Source organism: Lepus europaeus, chromosome 18 (assembly GCF_033115175.1).
Source record: "Lepus europaeus isolate LE1 chromosome 18, mLepTim1.pri, whole genome shotgun sequence".
Taxonomy (NCBI): Eukaryota; Metazoa; Chordata; class Mammalia; order Lagomorpha; family Leporidae; genus Lepus; species Lepus europaeus.
The window spans coordinates 15,942,746-15,961,357 of NC_084844.1; the positions used below are offsets into that span (position 1 = coordinate 15,942,746).

An 18,612-nucleotide genomic window follows, 5' to 3' on the forward strand; every position below is an offset into this window, starting at 1 on the left:
GCAGCCAGCGCCGCAGGGACAGGCGGTCCCCAGAGGCTGCCCCGCGGGAACCGTCGCAGCTCCCGGCCCGACCGAGAAGCCGCAGCGCCGGGCTCAGGTTCCCGAGCGCCCTGGGCGCGGGCCGGGGCCCTGGCGGGGAGCCCCGGCGGACCTGGCTGCCGCGCTGCCGCCTGCCACCCCCGAGCAGCTCCTGGGACCCAGCGCCGCGCACAACCGCGGGGGCCCGGCCAGCGCCCCCCTCGTGTCCCGGCGAGGCCGGTGGGCGCTCGGGCGGCGGCCGCAACCCCCCGGCCGGGTCTCTGCGCGCCCGCATCCGCCCGCGGCCACGAAGGCAGCGGGGAGGCCCCGGCGAGAGCTCGCCGCGGTGGCCGCACTCACCGCTTCGGGCCGGCCCTCGGCCTGGGCGCCAGCCGGGAGCTACGGGGCGCCAGGCCCCGGCGCTGGGCACTCGCGGCTCCGGCCCGCGCGAACCCGGGGCGCACAAGACCCCTTGCAGGGTCCTCGGGTCGCACCTCGCGGCGCCTCCTTCCCGACCCCACCCCGAGGTGCCCGCCGCTCCTGGGCTTCGGAGAAACCTGCAGCGGCCGGGCGCGCCCGGGTGGGTTCGACTGGGCAAGGGCGCCCCCTAGAGCCCAGTGCGGGCCGGTGCCGCCCAAGTCGTTCCCCGCAGACCATGGGGCCTGGGCTCGAGACCCGCAAAGGGCACCTGGGCGCCAAGCCCGGGCCCCAAGGGAGACTGGCGTCTCTGGAGGGCGGAAGAGCAACCCTGGGTGGTGCTTAAAAAGGAGTCACCGCGGAGGGGCCCTGTTGCTCCAAGGGGTCCTTCTTCGAGAGGTCTGGCTCTAGGATGACCCCGCCCCTGCTCCCAGCGAGGCAGCCTGTTCTCCTCTGGACAGGTGGGCCCAGACGCCCCAGAGGGCGCTGCGCTGGAGGCCCGGCCATTATCAAGATGAGCTAAGGCAGCTAGAGGCAGCGCCAAGTGCGCCCAGCCCTCCCCGAGGGCCACGCAGCCTGGCGTGCCTCACCTGGTTGGCAGCCCTTGGTGAAGGCGGGCTGCCAGGGCTGAGTTACAGCTGTGACCTGCTACCGCTTCAGATAAGCAGGGAGGAAAAAAGCAAAGCATCAGGGCACACCAAGTGGCGCAGAGAGAGTCCAGCTTCCTGTGGCCCTCTGCATCCGTGCCAGCCTGTTCCCCAGGCTCCCCTGCACCTGAGAGCCAAAGCCCCACACCACGGCTACAAGTGGTGGCAAGGTAAGGGCGGCCGGGAGAGCCCCTGGGTGTGCGTGCCCAGGTCTGACAACTTGTCACGTGGCTCTGTGACCTAGCCACCCTGCCAGCTGCTTCCCACCTGGCACACATGACTGTCACTGTGGCCAAGGCCAGGGGGAGGGGAACAGTGCCACCTGCAGCCATCCAGACAGGTGAGGCCAGGAGCCTGGGCCCCAGGCCAAAGGCTGGGCCAGAGCACCTGCGTCCTCACCTGCCCACCCAAACATGGTGAGGGCTATGTGAGGGCAGGGGCTTCTCGGGACAAAAGGGCTGAGCTGAGGGGGCCAGGTAGGGAAATGAGGTGGCACCTGCTCCCGCTCCCTGGCCTTCTTCAACAGGCAGAAATCATACAGTCAGGGAGCGCCCGCCCCAAGCCAAGGAGGAGGAATTCCCCTAGGACTATGCCGAACCCTTGGGGTTCTGCCCCTTGTCCCTGGAAGGCTCCTAACCCAGCAGCAAAGGCCCCTTCATCTCTTGGCCTGCAATACGGCCCTCAGAAAGGCCAGGGAGAAATGGAATTAAAGAGAAGTTTATTTTGGTGTTTAAAAAAAACCCTTTTTTAAAAAAATACATGCACAGCTCTTGCTTAATATGCATTCCCTGTGAACTCTTTGAAGGCCCTGTGCCCTCATCGCACAGGGCTGTGTGAGGGTGTGGACAGGACCAAGAAGCTCTCGTGGTCTGCCTGGGACCCCAGCGGGCTGGGCTGTGGGTGTCCGCTGCCCACACTGTCCTAGGCACAGTGGCCGTGTGTGGGGCTGGCTGCAGGGGCGGGGCTGGGAGGGAAAGGACAGACCCCCGTGGCACGCCTGTCTACAGCCTGGGGTCTCCTTGCTTTGCAGATTCCGAGCTGGGGGAGGAGAGCGAAGGCAGCATCTCTCCAAGCCGCCTGGTCTAGCGAGGGAGCCGGCCGCGGACTCGGGCGGCGCCCCCTCCGCCGCTGGCCTCCCTGCATCCCTGCCCTGTGCCCCATCCCTCCGCCTCTTTTTACTGAAGCCAGATGTGCTGTCACCCTTTCCACCTTGCGCAAGGTGCCCGCAGCACCGGCGACCAGCCTCGTGGCACACAGCACAGACCGGGGAGCCGGGGGGGCAGCCCTGCTGCGGGCCCCCAGCCCAGGAGCCCCAGGAACTCAGGCCCCCTGGTGAGGGCACCTGTTCACGCCTCGCTCCACTGCCAGTGGATGGGCCGTGCACTCAGTAAACACGTTCTTCCCCCACATGCTGAGCCGCCTGCTTATTTCCCTCTGCTACCACAAAGGCCCCTTGACAGGCCCCGGGGGGTGGGGGGGGGATGGAGGAGGAGGTAGCGCAGCCCATGGCCCCCCTCACCTCCACCGCCTGGAGATGACACATCCTGGGCCCTGTGAGTACCCGCTTAGGACCTGTGGGTGCGTGGACGCTGCACCTCCCCTGATTGTGTCTTAGGGCCCAAAGACCAAGTCAGGACTCAGGGTTACAAAAGAAAAAGGTCAGAGAAAAAAAAGAGTGTGAGAATGAGTGTACATGTGTGTGTAAGAGATGGAAAAAAGAGACAAAGAGAGGTAAAAAAAAAAAAAAATGCAGAGGAGACAAACTATGAGACGTGGAAAAATGTTCCACTCTGTCAAAGGGGCCTGGTCCCAGAGCCGCCGCATCACATGGGCCCAGTTAGAGTGACGAGTCAGTGACAAACCTGCAGGTGCAACCAGGTGGCCTGGACCCGCGAGCAGGCATCTCTGAATGCTGGCAGAGCCTGGGGTCGCCCGGCAAAGGAAAATATCTCCCTGATGTAAAAAAACCAAATCTCCAAATCCCCAAGTTCTTCCCCAGCTCGGAGGTAGGGGGAGTGGGGGAGGGGATGGGCCTTTATTTTCTAACTGAGCTGTAAGGCTGACTAAAGATTTGGCCTGGAGCCAGCACTGAGAAACGTGTGAGAAGGGACGGTGCGGAATTTAAAAGGAGCTGAGGCAGTCTGCCAGCTCCGGTGCACGGCGGGGGCGTGACCGCCGGCTTACATCAGAAGAGCGGCGGTTCTTTGCAGCTGTGCCCTTTCTATGGGAACTATTTCAGGATGTGCCCACACAGCCAGGAGTGCCTGCCCTAAGATGCAATCAGGTCTGGGATGGGATGGCGCAGCCTCCCGAGCACGCCTAGGACCGGGGCTGGCCCTTGGAAGGCAGCGATGGAGTCGGCCATCCTCCTCTCGCCGCTGGGCAGTTACTTCGAGAAGCTTCCAGGGGTTGAGGCCAGCGGGTGGAACCCTTGGGGAGCTCAGTCTGGCAGGGACAATGGGGTCCCTCTGTCACCCAAGGCCATGCTCCTGACCCCGCACTTTGCTGCCTGAGGGATCCAGGGTGACGCGTCTGCCGGCACAGCTGTCGGGGCTGTGTGGTCGCCAGGGCCACAGGCGCATCACAGCCAATGGCAGGGAGAAGAGGGCCTTGGAGGGGGCCGTCCAGGTGAGCAGAGATGGGGGAGGCCTGCAGGGGGCGCGCTGTCGGGGAGCCCCGTGGGGGCGTTCCTGCGAGGGCTCCGAGTTGAGTTCTGCCAGCAGCCGGCTAAGAAGGTAGCCAGCCTTTGCACCCGGCAGTGCCTGCGGCCAGAACACCTCCAGCCGCTGCCCTCCGCCCGCTCTTCCTCCAGGCTGGCGTCCTGCCTGCTTCCTAGACAAGGAAGGCCCGAAGTCTGCCCCTCAGATGGTGCTGCTGCCGGTGGGAGCGAAGATGGAAGGTGGCTTTTTCCTCCCATCCCGAGGGTCAAAGGCCTGGCCGGAACACCTGGGCGCTTCCAGCCCTGGCTGGCCCGGCTCCTCTCCCCTCTCCTCCCTCTGTCTCCCCGGGTCCTCCCTCAGCTCTTTGCCCTGTGCCTACACAGACTCAAGCCTGGTGCCCAAGGCAGGCTGGCTGGGCACCAGGAGAGCCATGTGCTGCGGCTGGCTGGCTCCTGGCCCCTGCGGCCTAATGGCGCCGCCTGCTGGGCCCGGCCAGCTCTGCCAGGACACCTGAGAAGAGGCCCTCTCAGCGTGGCCAGAGGCGGCTGGGCGAACGCCCCGCCCTGCTCATTCATGGATTCTGGAGCCGTCGCTGCCCGGCCAGGTGGCCAAGGCTGGGCTGGGGTAGGCCTGCCAGTGCAGGTCGGGCACAGCGCCTGGCAGACGGTGCCCTGTGCCCAGGCCCACCGCCGCCCAGCAGGGAGCCAGCACGCAGAGGAGGTGTTTCCTGCTTAAGAATGAAATGCACAGGGAGCAGGGAGCCTGTGCCATGTGCCCCAGCAGAGCCAGGGCGAGCTGCAGCCAGAGGGCTGGTGGCAGGGCCCAGAGCCCTCCTCCTGCTCCCCCGAGACTACAGGAGTGTCCCTGCCGCCACCACCCGGGCAGCCGCAGCTCCCCTGCCCCACCGCACCGAGGCTAGAAGGCGGTCTCTGTCATGCCTGCAGGTGGGGGTGGGGCTCTGGTGAGACACTGGTCCCCCAAGGAGCAGGCAAGGTCGTGAGCCCAGGCCCTAGGCGGGCTCTGCCCTCCCCTCTCCTGAGACAAGGGCCAGCAGGCACTTGAGGGCTGCTCCCCAGCAGGACTCCCAGCTGCCAGTCAAGTGGTCCTTGAGTCCCAGCCCCGGCCCGGGGCACTTGGCTCACAAAGGGAGCTGAGCTGCGGGTTTGGAGAGAGAATGAAGTGGGTTAATCATTAAGGACCTCTCATAGGCCCTGCCCGGAGTGGCCAGGCCCTCCACAGGGTCCTGTTGCTGCACAGGAGGCAGGGCTGGGGGGAAGGTCCGCCAGGCTGGCCAGGGCTCCCCACTTGGGACCCGGGCGCCCATCCACCTGAGCCCAAGAGTCAAGCACAGCCAGGCTCCCAGGCCCTCCGAGCCGGCCTGTCCCCAGCACGTGTCTGCCATGTCCCCAGGCAAACAGTCCACAAAGCAACAGCAGAGAGGCTGCGGCCTGCTCGGGCTGCCCTGCCTGCTCCTGGCTTTTGGTTATGAGCCGCGTGGCTGCAGCTGGCTGCTTAAAAGGGGAAACTATATGAAAATCAAGAGCGGGCAACAGCCCCAGCGGCTCCCTGAATCCGGCCACTGCTGCTGGCCCGACACAAACCAACCTGGCGCTCCGGGCGGGCAGAGCGTCCTCGTCCGTCTCCCTGCTTTCCCTCCCGCTCCCCGCCCGCGGTGACTGCCCACATCCCTGGCCAGGCCGCTTTGCCACTCCCACTGCACATAAAAAGTCCAAACCCAGCCGGGCCATCTGGGCCTTGGGCACCCGGCCACCAGCCCTCCCCCCACCCCGCCTCTCCATGTCCCCCTTCGTCCTGCTCCTGGCCTCCGGGGTGGGGGCTCCTCTACCACGAAGCAGAAACCAGGACGGCTGCACCCATGCCCTGGGCTGGTCCTCCTCTGGGCATTTAGCACAATGATGACAGCCTTGTGTCCCGCACCTGCTGAATGAACAGCCAATGAGCTAAGGTGCTTCCCCCAAGGACAAAGGCAAACGTGTAGCAGTCGGAGGCAGGTACAGTGGCTGCCCTGGAAGGACAATGCTGTGGATGCCCAGGGAGGGCACAGGCACCCCAAATGCTCACCTGGGAGCTGCAGGCCGGAAATCCCAGTAACAGCTGACGGCACGGAGCACTGCTGCCCAGGCTCCACAGGCACCGTGCTGTGCGCTTTGCACCATCATCTCGCTTAACCCCCAAAGACCCTTCCAGCCGCCGTGCAGGCGGGCCGGCCTCTCCCACTCCCAGGATGGACAGAGAGCATGGCCGCCTGGGCCCACGGGGCTGCTGCGCAGCGGGCAGCCTGGCTCCCACCTTCTCACCCACCTTCCCCAGGAACAAACAGGAGGAAGAGCAGACCTAAAAGGGTACAGACTTGAGAGTGCCCCCAGGGGGCCCAGAGGGAGAAGCAAATGGCAGGGAGGTGAGGAAACTGGCTCAGAACAGGACAAGCAGAACCCTCTCTCTCAAGCCTCTTACAGGTGTTTTATTTGTTTGCTTTTCTTTTTTCCTTTTTTTTCCAAAATAATGGCACATTTAAAAAAAATCAAGAACTACACAAAAGGGACCATGTCTTGGAGTCCGTGTTCACATTGTCCCACTCTGGGGCCCCAGGACTGGCTGCACACTCCCTCCCACCCCCCACCAAGATCCCCACCTCCAAAGGGGCGCTCAGAGCGCAGGCGCAATCCTCTGAGCCTCACCGGAGCGTGACACCTGGAGCCGGCCCTGGGCACCTGCTTCTCCCAGGCCACCAGTATGCAGGCAAGCCCCTCCCCTCTCTCCAAACCAGAGCCAGGAGCTGGACACGATAGGGAACTTACTTCTGTCCCCACAGGGGACTCTTTCAGGGACACGGCCCCCCCCCGACCGGCAGGAGATGACACCCCAGCCCTCTCCTTTGGGAGGTTGGGGTGTCTCTCCCTAGTCCTGCGTCCAGCCAGCAGACCCCACACTGGGGCCCTGGTTCTCAGGCCTGACCTACCCAGGGCCCTCCTGCCGCGCCCCACAGCCTCCCCAGCAGGCACAGCAGTGGGGTGCCCAGCCCCCTGAACTGATCCCCATCAAGAGCAGGAGGGCTGCCCCAAACCCCAGGACCCAGGCTCAGAGGGCAGGCTGGGTGAGTCGGGGGCAAAGGGGCAGGGGGAGGGGTGCAGAGCTGAGCCTGCCGGGTGGGAAGAGAGAAGCGACAAAGGGAGCTACCCAGGGGATAGGGAACCTCTGCGGGCTCTGCACCTAAGGGGGTCCTGGTGGGCATGAGGGTCGACAGGCCTGGGCGAGGGGCTCTGGTGGGAGCAGCAGCAGTCCCTCGTCCCCCTTCCACCCTGCCTCTGGTTACCCTGGGGCACAGGCCAGGCGACAGGACTGGCGGCCCCCACCCCAGGGAAACACAGTGCACTCTGCCCTCACGGAGGGCAGAACCCCCAGCCCCGGCTCCCAGCAGTCACTCCCAAGGGCCCCCTCCACAGCCGAGCAGACCTGGTGCTGGCGGGGGGCCTGGCTCCTCAGCCTTCCTCCTGCCCCCCGCCCTGCCCATGCCCTTGGCTCTAGTCTTGCTGCTCGTTCATTTCCATGTCGGACACCAGGATGTTCTTCTCAGTGGCCTCGCCTGGGCCAGTGCTGCTGCGGCTGTAGCGGGCACCCTCGAAGGCCCCCCGTTCGATGCTCTGTCGCCGGCGGTAGAGGATGAGGGCGGCGGTCAACAGGGCCAGGAGCAACAGCACGGCCATCAGCACCACCACCAGGGCTGCGGGGTTCTCCGGCAGGGCTGCTGTGGAGTGGGCAGCGGACATCACGCTGGCGACCCCGCCCGCCCTGCCACCCGGGGTGGGCAGGGGGAGGGCAGGGCTCGAGCTCCAAGGCTGGGGCGGGGCGGGGAGCTCTACTCACCTGATGGAGAAAAGCTGCTCTCCCCCACTGTGGGCAAGAGGGAGGGGTCGGTTAGTAACAGGCGCAGTACCCATGATGAACCGAGCATCGGACGCTTCAGCATCTCATGGCATCGGCGCCAGCACCCTATGAGCTATGCACTATCAGTATTCCCATTCTACATATCAGGAAACCGAGGCCACAGAGTTTAAGTGACATTCTGGGCCATGGAGCTGCAGAGTGACACGGCCAGGGCTTGCCCCCGGCGGTACCTCCTCACCGCCACAAAGCCACAGGGGTGGGGCAGGGCCCCGGGCGCTCCCTTCTTCCCATTGCCTGGTCAGGGGGCTCACCGCGCGGGAGCTTGCAGACGACGCCCATGGTGACGTTGGCGCAGGCGCCGGGGCGCCACAGCCCGCTGCTGCTCTGGATCCAGTAGCAGCTGTTGTGGCTCAGCATGCTGGGGCCCAGGCCGGGGGGCCCCCAGTTCGAGTAGTTCACCACCGTGTTGTCCTGCCAGACCAGGGTGCCCCCTACCGGAAAGAAGGCACTGAGGGGCGTGGGGGAGGGGAGACAGGTGGGGCGGGAGCAGGTGGGCGAGGGCAGCACCCCCACTTCCACCTTCCTCGCCAGGGCCCGGGGCCAGGCTCGGGGCACCCACCTTTGGGGTTGAAGTTCATGCCCAGCCAGGCGCCGCGACTCTGGCCCTCGGAGCTCTGCAGGTGCTCCCAGACAAACACATTCTCCATCTCATCCAGGATGGACAGCACTGCACCACCCGCTGCGCGCAGGGAGACCCGCGTCAGGCACACGGGTCCCCGTCTCGGGCGCGGAGCCATGCGCGCGCGTCGGTGGCCGAGGCCCACGAGGGACTGCGGGGCCGCGCGTGGCGTGGGGCCTGGGCGTTTCCCCACCCTCACCCACCTCTCTGGCAGCGCTGCAGCGCCTCCTTGTGGCCCAGCAGCAGCTCCATGTGGAAGGAATAGCAGTGCTCCCGGAACGGAATCCAGGCCGAGTCGGCCAGCCCCTGGGGACAGCTGCCCTGGTAGCTGACTCTTCGGAGGGGAGGGGGCCCTGTGGGGGCGCAGGATGGAGCAGGTGGCCCAGCATCCCGCCCACCCCCCAGCACCGCCTCCGCTCTGCCCACGCCTCGGCCCCAGTGGGCGGCACTCACCCCTGCTGACCCCGCACACAGCCCCCTGCAGCTTGGTGTCACAGCTGGTGGTGCGCCAGGCCCCGTCCAGGTCCACGTAGGCACAGCCCCCCGGCTGCTGGGGCTCCCCATCTTGCCAACTCACGTAGCTCAACGGCTCCTCTGAGACCCAGGAGTAGCGCTGGGAGCCCTGGGCACGCGAGGGCATGGGGCGGGAGGGAGGGGAAGAGTCAGGGCGCGTGCCGGGGTGGAGGGGACGTGGCGGGGCTGGGGGCAGCGGTGGGAGCCCACCTCCTCACTGGCCAGCCCGATCCAGAGTGGCGTGCGCAGCCCTCGGGCAGCCTGCGTGAGGAAGGCCTGCGTGTAGGGGTCAGGCACGTGGGCCAGGCTGGCGTTGCGGCTCTCGCACAGCAGGAGGGCGTCGTGCCAGCGCAGCGGCTTGTGCAGCAGCCGGAAGGTGCCGTTGAGGTAGGAGAGCTCCGTGCCCGGCGCCGGGGGCGTGGCTGCCGGGGAAGGGCTCAGGGAGGGGTCTACGGGGAAGGGGACCGGCGTCAGGCCAGGCTCTGCCTCCCTCTCCCCGTTGCCAGGCATGAGGCTGGGGGACACCAGTATCTGGCAAAGATCAGCTAGGGAACCTCAGGGTGCCTGACACCCGGCCTGCCAGCCCTTCACACAGCCCAGCACCCAAGCCCCCAAGCCTCCGGGGACTCCCTGGGTGCTCGCTGATGGGCGTCTTGTCTTTCTGCCCATCTGCTTCCAAGCAAGTCCAGCATGCTGGGGATGGCCCTGGGTCCTCCTGGGGTCCGGGCCCGGGGCAGCAGCCCGACGCCCTGGGGACCCGCACCTGTGCCCTTCTGGCAGATGAAGCCGTGCTTCTCCTCCGTGCAGCTCCGATCGTCCCAGCGGCCAGTGAAGTGGGCTGAGGGGCTGTGCAGGACCACCGCACAGCTGGTCTGGGGGGAAGGAGCTGTCAGGGGAGCCCCAGCAGCTGTCTCCCACCCCCTTGGGCCACTGCCCCGAGAAGGCTGCCGGATGAGCAAAGACACTGGAAGAGGGGAGACCCAGGGGGCCAAGGCAGCACCACAGGCCGGGGTAGGGGGCTGTGCAGGGGAGGGGTGTCCTCACCGGCTTGTTGCCACTGGGAGCAGGGCTAGGGCCAGAGGGCTCTCCGGGAGCCCAGTTGGAATACAGCAGTGGCTCCTGCTCCACCCACTGGAAGTCCCTCTGCGAGGCATGGAGGCCAATCCAAAGGTCAAAGGTTACATTGGGCAGGCTGGCAGTGATGAATGCTGTAGTGCCCAGGAAGACAACGATGAGTGACACACAGGGCAGCCCCCCTCTCGCTCTGCTCCAGCCACCTAGCATCTGAGACTACCAGGTCCTCCCCTTGGGCGGGCCCTACCTTGCTCTAAGGGGTTCGCAATGGTGACCAGCTGAGCCTCCTGCTGCTCACAGGAGAACTGTGCCTCCGACCACTTCACCCGGTCCTGGGGGTCCTGGCCCTGGATCCGGAAACACTGGGGGGCAGGGGGAGGTGTGATGTCCAGCCCAACCCCACCCCCCATCCCATGAACCCAGAAACCACATGACGCACCCCTTAGCAGTGGGTCCTGGGGAGGCTCCGGGGACCGTGAGGACAGCAGCTGGGACCAGGGCATCTGGGTGTCCAGGGACAAGCCCTCCCCACACCTTACACAGCAGATTCACATACACCTGCCCACCCTCAGGTCACCAGGAGGGTTCTTTCGGCCATCAAGGTTCTACGACCTATGCCAACGGCACGTGGGCTGGGCAGGGGACGAGTATTGTCTGAGATCTGTGACCGTGCCCTCAGAGCTCACAGGAGCACCTCTGGGACACATTTCCCTTTATGTCTGCGGGGCCCTGGAGGCAGCAGCTTCTGCGCTGTCACTTTGTATTGCTCTTTGCTCAACTTCTGTTTGGTTAAAAAGAACCCTGTGTGGGAAGCCTTTGATCCCGTGCAGACTTGGTTAGCAACTCTGCTCAGAGGGGAGGTGATGGCGAGGCAGGGTGGGAGGAAGCTTTGGAGCCACAGAGACAGGGGTGGGGGCGGGGGGTGAGATCCCAGCTCTCACTTGAACTTGATGAACTCAACGGATTCTTCTGTAAACTGGGAATAAAAAGGCCTATCGTTCGGGGTCATTTTAAGGATTCATGGTGCAGGACAGACAGTAGGGTCAACCAGTGACAGCTTTCACTATTAATGATGAGCTCAGCTCCAGCTGTTCCAGTGCACATGGCAGGCTTAGGGCAGAAAATTGGAAACCCAGAAAAAATACAAGGGTTTTTTTTGTGGGGGGAGGCTGTCATCCAGTTCATGGATTTGATTTCACAGAAGTTCAGAGCCATGCTAAGTAGCAGAATGAATCATAAAATGAAAAGCAACAAGGTCCCACCAGGACCAGCAAAAATTAACAGCTAAGGGCTGGTGCTGTAGTATAGTGGGTTAAGTCACTGCCTATGGTGCCAGCATCCCATATGGGCCCTGGCTGCACCACTTCTGATCCAGCTCTCTGCTCATGTGCCTGGGAAAGCAGCAGAGGATGACCCAAGTGCTTGGGCACCTGCACCCATGTGGAGACCCAGAAGCAGCTCCTGGCTCCTGGCTTCAGCTTGGCCCAGCTCTGGCTGTTGCAGCCATCTGGGGAGTGAACTAGCAGATAGAAGACCTCTCTCTCTATCTCTGTTGACTCTGATTTTCAACTAAATAAATAAGTCTTTTTAAAAAAAAAAAAGAAGTAGTAACAGGTAAAGGGAGTGAGTGTTCAGCGCAGGCCACAGTCACTCTGGCCTCCGTGCCAGGCCCAAGTGCACCAGGCAGGAGCCTAAAGCTAGTGGGAGAGGCAGACTCACAAGCACCTTGCCTCCATCCGAATGGTATGGGGATGCAACCGAGGGCCCAGAACTGAAGAGCAGGTGCCAGGGGCCCTGGAGGGAAGGGGCAAGCAGCCCCACATACACCAGGACCCCCTGACCCATGGGCTGTGAGTTCCAAGCTCCCCTGTGTACACTGAGTTTTTTCTATGACCATGGCAAAAGTTAATTGATCAGTTGGACATAATGAGAGATCAACCACAGCTGTAACAATAGGCTGCACCAGAACTGCCGGGATCACCAGTCTCGCACACTGGGACTGTTAGGAAGTAAAAGCTTCCGAGATCAGACGAGATCGGGCGCGTTCACGGTGGTATGGCCGTAGACTAAGTAAAAGCAGGGCTACCTGAACAGAAGTCCCTCTGATAACCCAGACAGCTACTAAGGGGCCACAGGGGAATAGCGGGGACACCCTGGACCAAAGGATGATTCTCGTCCAGGGTGGACAGGGCGGGAAGGTTGCTATTTTGTGACTGAGGACGGCTGGCAGTGTAAAATGTGTAAGGCGATTTTCGGTGGAGTTTGCTTTTTGATGTTTTCAAGATCATGGCTGGCTGCAGGAAACTGAAAGTGTGGAAAGCAGCTCAAGGGAGGATCCTGCACTTTCCATGGGGCAGGAGCCACTGGTGTCGTGACCGTGGCTTTTACTGTGATCTCCACTGCACAGGCAAGATGGGCAGTGGAGTGAGAGCACCTACAGCAGTGATGTCAGAGGGTGCAGGCAAGTGTTGTGTTCTTCCTGTCTGTTTTTCCAAAGTTCTGTCTGTCTGTTCGCTGGAAAAGGTGCCGATACTGTCTTGAATGCTCGGGGGGGCGGGGGGAGGGGCGTGACACAGGGGGCTGGTGGCGTTCCTGGGATGACCAGGACTTACGGGTTCCTGCTTGTCTAGTGGGAGCTAACCCCACCCCCATGATAGGGCTGTGTGGTTCTAGAATATTCTGCCAAGAAGCCGTGGCACACAGGGGAAAACGTCCACCTTCTCTTTGGTATAAGTTCTTTGTCACCTTCTGGGTGAAAGCAATCAGGCTTCCGACATGAGCCCCTGGATGTAAAAGAAGCCACTTTGGGAAGAAACGCTACGCAAGGAGCACTTTGAAAACAAGGTTAGAAATGCATCTATTCTGGGTGATTTTACCCCAAACTAATCTATCTGCACAAACACTGGGGAAGAGATTTGCTAAATGTTATTTTTTTGAAATCTTCTAAAGACTTTAGGAAGAAAAAAAAAAAAAGCCCTCTTGACCAGGTCTTCTGATTAATTTAGAAGGCAGATGGGAAGACAGAAATTTACTTGCCAATTTTGAAACAAAAAAATCTTTGTCTGATTGACAGAAGGGCTAGGAACCGGGAAGAGGGATTTAGAAAGCCCAGCCAGTGACAGACACACTTGCTTCACTTTGATGGATGTGGTTTTGCGAAAGACCTTTCCCGTGTGCATTCTATGCACATTTTGAAACCATTTGAAGTTGTAAGATCTATGACTCACAAATCACAAGTGTCAGACCAAGATTTTTTAAAATAATGGAGAATGTGCGATCACATTGCCCTTATTAAAATGGATCATTTTTGATTAAGCACAAAAATATATTTTCATACCAGTGAGAAAGAAATGTTTTAATTAAAACATTATGTTAAATCGTTGGCTCATGCTTTATATAGTTTTGCTCTTGTGCATATTTTACTATGCATGACATTAGTCGCATTCGTATAGAAATAAACGTTTTATCCACACACATATAAATAAAATGTATACACACACGGTTTGGGTATGCCTGCTCAAGGTTCTGTCTTACGAACTGGAATTTCAAACTGAAAACTCACCAAGGTAATGGGACAACCTTGCTTCCCAGGCATTAGAAGGAGCTACTACATTGAGTCTTTTTCCACAAAGTCCAGCCCTGGCACTGGGGCCGTGCAAAAGACTGGTGGGTTCCGGCAAGACGCCATGATTTGGCGCTGCCAGATGGCCAGGACTCCCCGGCTTCAGTCCTCCCCGGTCACATTTTCTCCTCTCACTCCCCTGGGTGCCCCTGCCCCACCTCCTACCTTGTTGAGGAACTGGTTCCAGCCAGAGGGGCAGCCCCCCACAGCCGCGGGAGGCAGGTCTGGGAGCTGCGTCTCTCTGGTGCTGTTACTGCGCTTGCAGACGTAGGGCAAGGCTGTCAGGCACCTCTGGTCCCCCCAGTCTTCTGTGGAAAGGAGAGAGGAAGGCCCGGTGTTTGGGCTGGTGGGGAGGGTGCGGTTAGGCTGCCCACGCCCCCCGCCAGAGTACCTGAGTTCAATACCCACCTCCAGCTCCTCATTCCCGCTTCTGCTAACGCAGATCCTGGCAGGCATGGTGACGAAGGGGAGGGGAGGCGGTCACCCCGGAGCAGGGCAGGCCAGGCCAGGCCAGGCCAGGGCTGGCAATACTCAGCCTCAAAGAGGCCGTGCTGGGCTCAGGGCCCATGGGGCCAAGCCCACCCCTCTCCGGGTCTGGCCCTTCTTGGGTTGTGGAAACCAAGAGAATGAGAAGAGACTGGTGGTCCTGCCCAGGGTCACCTAACTGCCACCCAAATCAGCCCTCTCCATCTGCCTGTGCCTCCTCCGCCCCCACGGGGCCCTCACCTCGGCTGGCCGTCATGTACACGCACTTCTTGTCTTTGCCGATGGGCCGAGGTTTGCCAGGAGCCCAGGAGATGAAGTTTATAACGGAACCATCTGTCCACCTGTAGTGGCAGAGCCCTGGCTCGACTCCTCTGTGTGTAGTAGGCAAAGGGGCAGGGAGGGGCCCAAAGGCAGGGGCTGGGGGGCTGAGGAGCGGGGCTGCTGAGCTCACAGCAGAGGGGTCCCCAAGGGCCCAGAGCCTTTAGTTAAGCCCCACCTGTCCCCAGGCCCTCATTTCTCTAGGGGGAAAAATAATGCCCGAGAAGCCTTAAGCAGGCGTCAAGAGCAAAGATGTGCTCAGATCTCCCTGAGCTCCTGGTCCTTCCTGCCCAAGACCCCCGTGCGGCGGGCACTGCTGGGGGCTGCCCTGGGGGCCCGCACACAGGGCCCACCTTACTGGCCACACTGGCCACGGACACACAGGAGCTGCCGTTACACCACGCCTGCCATGTGCCGGGGGCTGTGCCCAGGACTGCACAGCTAACCCTCACCCCAGTCCTAGCAGACAGCTTCCTCCCTCCCACCTTCAGGTGAGAAAATCCAGGCCCAGAAAGGTCAATCACTTGCTCCAGTGCACACAGCCAGCAAGGGGCAGAGCGGGATTCAAACGCAGCCTCTGAGCCTGGGCTGGCCTGCTCCCACACCTGCGGCCGACAGGGCCCCTACCTGAAGCGCCCATCACTCTCCGAAGTGTGCAGGCCGATCCACCAATGCTGCTCCTGGCCCCGGGAGAACTGGGGGAAGCCAGGCGGGCAGGTGAGGATGAGCAGTCCCCTGGCCACCCATTCCGCACCTGCCCTCTCCCAGCCTGCGGCCCCCTGCACCCTCGAGGTTCCCACCTTCTGCAGGTTGTGCCCCAGGAAGTCCAGCTCAGCCTGGCTGTGCACAGAGGCCAGCTCGGCCTGGAACCACGTGCAGATGCGCTGCGCCTGCGCCCACGCCGAGTGATGCTCGAAGAACTTGTACTCGGCCTCCTGGAAGCGCAGCCATTCCCGCCGGCCTGGGGAGCAGCGCGGCGTATGGGAGCCCCGGCCGGACCCTGGCGGCGGAGGCACAGGCCCGGGCGGGCAGGGCCCCTGGCGGACTCCCTTTGTGGGTGCCCTGAGCCAAGCCCACCCAGCCCCCTTTCTCTCAGCGGGCACCTTCGGCTCACTCGACCCTGCTCCTGAGCTGTCGCCCCTTCCAGGCCCGGGCCGCGGGGGTCGCGGGGGTCGCTGGGGGCCTCACCTTGCGGGCTGATGTCAGGTTCCCGCACGTCGACACCTGCGGGGACAACGTGGACGGAGCCGCTGCAGGGGGAGGAGACACTCCGCGGACACCGGCCCCGCCGCCCACCGCCTGCCGCGCCGCCCCGCCTGACCTCTGGGGATCTTGCAGATCCAGTCCAGCTGCGTCTCGCACTGCATGGCCACCCACTGCAGCGAGGCCAGGTCCAGCACCGCGCAGCCCCGGATGTCGTCGTCGTCGTGCCGGCTCCGGTCGAAGTTGTGGTAAGAGAACTGGAGGGAGGCGGGGTCTGAGGCACTGGACCTGGACCGCTATAGGGCCTGCCCCGCCCCGGCCCCGCCCACCTCCTCCGGACCCCCTCACCCCAAGGCCGTCGCTCCAGCGCCAGCTCTGACCCGCAGCGGGGGTCGCGACGGTTCAGGCCGATCCAGAACAGGTGCTGCTCGTGGATCTCGGGCTCTGATTCACTTCACCACCCGCGGGCGGGGACAGAAGGGAGGGCAGGCGTGAGCGGCAGGGTCCCCACGCGCCCCCTGCCCCTCTGCTGAGACCTGGGCAGGCCCCAGGGCCCGAGGCCTCTCCGCGTGTCGCGCTGATAGGCCCACACACTGTGGGGCCACTTTTCTAAGTTCTGTCCCCAGAGAGCCCTGGGGGCTGCTGGCTAGGGGACCAGCTCCAGGAGCAGAGGCCTGAGCCCGCTTCCCTCGGCTGCCTCTGCGGGCCGATGTCCCACCCGGGGAGTTTAGGAAGGGCAAATCCTGTGACCTTGGTCTGATAACCTGACCTCTGTCCGCTCCCAAGAGTCCACGGCCACTTCTGCCCAGAGTGTGTGGGCCGGATGTGGGGAGAACGGAGGCCCCTGAGCTGAGCTGCAGGAACTTTGATCAAACAGTGGGATCTTGAGCTTGCTGGGAGGAGATTTCCCTGGAATTAAGATCTCAGGGAGCCTGCAGCCACCCGGATTTACCCAAGGCTAAGGGATTCTGTGTGCCGTGTGTCAGGATCCCGGAGCCCACGGGACGGCCATGGCGTGGGCAAAGGCAGTTGCAGCCTTTTTCCTCTGCTGCTCAGGAGCGGGGGTTTATGGGTGAGGGAGACCCAGGGTGGTCTTGGAGCAGCCAGTGGAAGGTCTCCAGTGGAGGAGGAGGCAGTCACTTCTCTAAAGGGCTGGGGGGGGGGGGCTGCTGGTGAGCCACACGGTCTCGCTGTGGGGGTGGGGGGTGGTGCTGGTGAGCCACACGGTCTCGCTGTGGGGGTGGGGGGTGGTGCTGGTGAGCCACACGGTCTCGCTGTGGGGGTGGGGGGTGGTGCTGGTGAGCCACACGGTCTCGCTGTGGGGGTGGGGGGTGGTGCTGGTGAGCCACACGGTCTCGCTGTGGGGGTGGGGGGTGGTGCTGGTGAGCCACACGGTCTCGCTGTGGGGGTGGGGGGTGGTGCTGGTGAGCCACACGGTCTCGCTGTGGGGGTGGGTGTGGGTGTGGTGGGCGTGCTGGTGAGCCACACGGTCTCGCTGTGGGGGTGGGGGGGCATGCTGGTGAGCCACTCGGGGTCTCGCTGTGGCGGGGGGGGCGTGCTGGTGAGCCACACGGTCTCGCTGTGGGGGTGGGGGGTGGTGCTGGTGAGCCACACGGTCTCGCTGTGGGGGTGGGTGTGGGTGTGGTGGGGCGTGCTGGTGAGCCACACGGTCTCGCTGTGGGGGTGGGGGGGCATGCTGGTGAGCCACTCGGGGTCTCGCTGTGGCGGGGGGGCGTGCTGGTGAGCCACACGGTCTCCTGCACCTGAGCACATCATTCCAGCGTGTTCTCCCCAGACTCCGGGCCACCGTGGTTACAGAAGGGGACAGGATTATCCTGGCACCAGGCCACCCCAAGCCCTCAGACAGGCCTCTCTGAAGTCACCTTCACTCTGCCCGCCCCCTGCCCCGTGCTCAGCAGAACCAAGCGCCCACCGGCCGCCCCACGCGTGCTCTCACACATGTGCAGACAGCCCCATCCCAGGCTCAGTACCCGAAGATCTTGTTAAGCATGTTGGCCACAAAGTGCTCCTCCTCATAGCTGGCCAGGCTTAGCAGCTGGGCTCCCAACTCCTGGCAGGCCCTCTGGGCCTGGATCCAGCTCTTCTTGTCCTGCAGCCGCTCTGAGCTGAACACCTGCAGCAGCACAGTCCAGCTGTCTAGGCTGTCCCCTCTGGCCACCTCCCCAGGGCCCCTGCTGCGCTCCCCATGACAGTGACGGGGAGACCTGGCTGTAACCCCAGCCGAGCCGCAGCAGTAGGCAACCCTCCCCCCCTCCCCCGCCACTGAGCTTCTACCTCTACACGTAATAATGGCCCTGGACTCCCTTGGGAACTCCCAAACCTCGCAGGAATCAAGTCTCCCCAGTACTGGTTTAAAATAGTTTATTTTAGCTATGCATTTTTTAAATGCTTACTGATTTTTTTAACGATTAATTAGTTAATTTCTTCATTTCCCAAATGACGACAACAGCCAGAGCTGGGCCAGGCCAAAGCCAGGAACCAGAAACTCCAGGGCCCAAGTATTTGGGTCATCTTCTGCTGCCTTCCCAGGTGCATTAGCAGAGAGCTGGGTTGGAAGTGGAACAGCTGGGACTCAAAAAGCATTTTGATATGGGACATCAACATCAGTGGCCCCAGGCTGAGCCTGACGAACAGCCAGGCCGGGACAGGCACTGTGGTGCAGCCGGTTAAGCCACAGCTTGAAACATTCTCATCCCGTGTGGGAGGGCCCAATTCCAGTCCCAGCTACCCTATGCTTCCAATCCAGCTCCCTGCTTCAGTGCCCGGGGGGCAGCAAATGATGGCCCAAGTCCTTGGGTTCCTGCCACCCATGTGGGAGACCTGGAAGCATTTCTGGGCTCCCGGCTTCAGCCTGGCCCAGACCAAGCTCTGGCAGGCATTTGGGGGAGTGAACCAGTCGGTGTGGCTGATGGCTTTCTCTCCTGTTGTCCTTTCTCCTGCTCTCTCACTCTGCCTTTCAAACACATAAATCAATCTTAAAAACAAACAAACAGAAGAGTCAGGCTGGTGCCAACATCTGGGAACCTCTGGAACCAGAGATCTCTGTTT

The 18,612-nt window shown here is 62.5% G+C and overlaps 2 protein-coding genes across 3 annotated transcripts in view; one reads left to right on the forward strand and one right to left on the reverse strand.

The window, feature by feature from the left end:
- The window catches only part of MARCHF10 (membrane associated ring-CH-type finger 10), an 81,008-nt gene extending 78,840 nt beyond the window's left edge, over positions 1-2,168 (forward strand). For both annotated transcript variants that reach the window (XM_062216429.1, XM_062216430.1), the window contains exon 10: positions 2,113-2,168. In XM_062216429.1, the coding sequence (XP_062072413.1) occupies positions 2,113-2,168 (56 nt within the window). The remainder of the gene's footprint in view (positions 1-2,112) is intronic.
- Positions 2,169-6,196: 4,028 nt separating this feature from the next.
- The window catches only part of MRC2 (mannose receptor C type 2), a 50,781-nt gene continuing 38,365 nt past the window's right edge, over positions 6,197-18,612 (reverse strand). The window contains 19 exon segments of the mRNA XM_062175518.1: positions 6,197-7,508; positions 7,628-7,654; positions 7,960-8,139; positions 8,268-8,387; positions 8,531-8,680; positions 8,781-8,949; positions 9,051-9,289; positions 9,604-9,712; positions 9,885-10,048; positions 10,162-10,276; positions 13,702-13,844; positions 14,263-14,363; positions 14,968-15,035; positions 15,141-15,301; positions 15,529-15,564; positions 15,662-15,800; positions 15,892-15,927; positions 15,929-15,995; positions 17,535-17,677. Of these exon segments, the coding sequence (XP_062031502.1) occupies positions 7,285-7,508; positions 7,628-7,654; positions 7,960-8,139; positions 8,268-8,387; positions 8,531-8,680; positions 8,781-8,949; positions 9,051-9,289; positions 9,604-9,712; positions 9,885-10,048; positions 10,162-10,276; positions 13,702-13,844; positions 14,263-14,363; positions 14,968-15,035; positions 15,141-15,301; positions 15,529-15,564; positions 15,662-15,800; positions 15,892-15,927; positions 15,929-15,995; positions 17,535-17,677 (2,391 nt within the window). The 3' untranslated portion in view covers positions 6,197-7,284.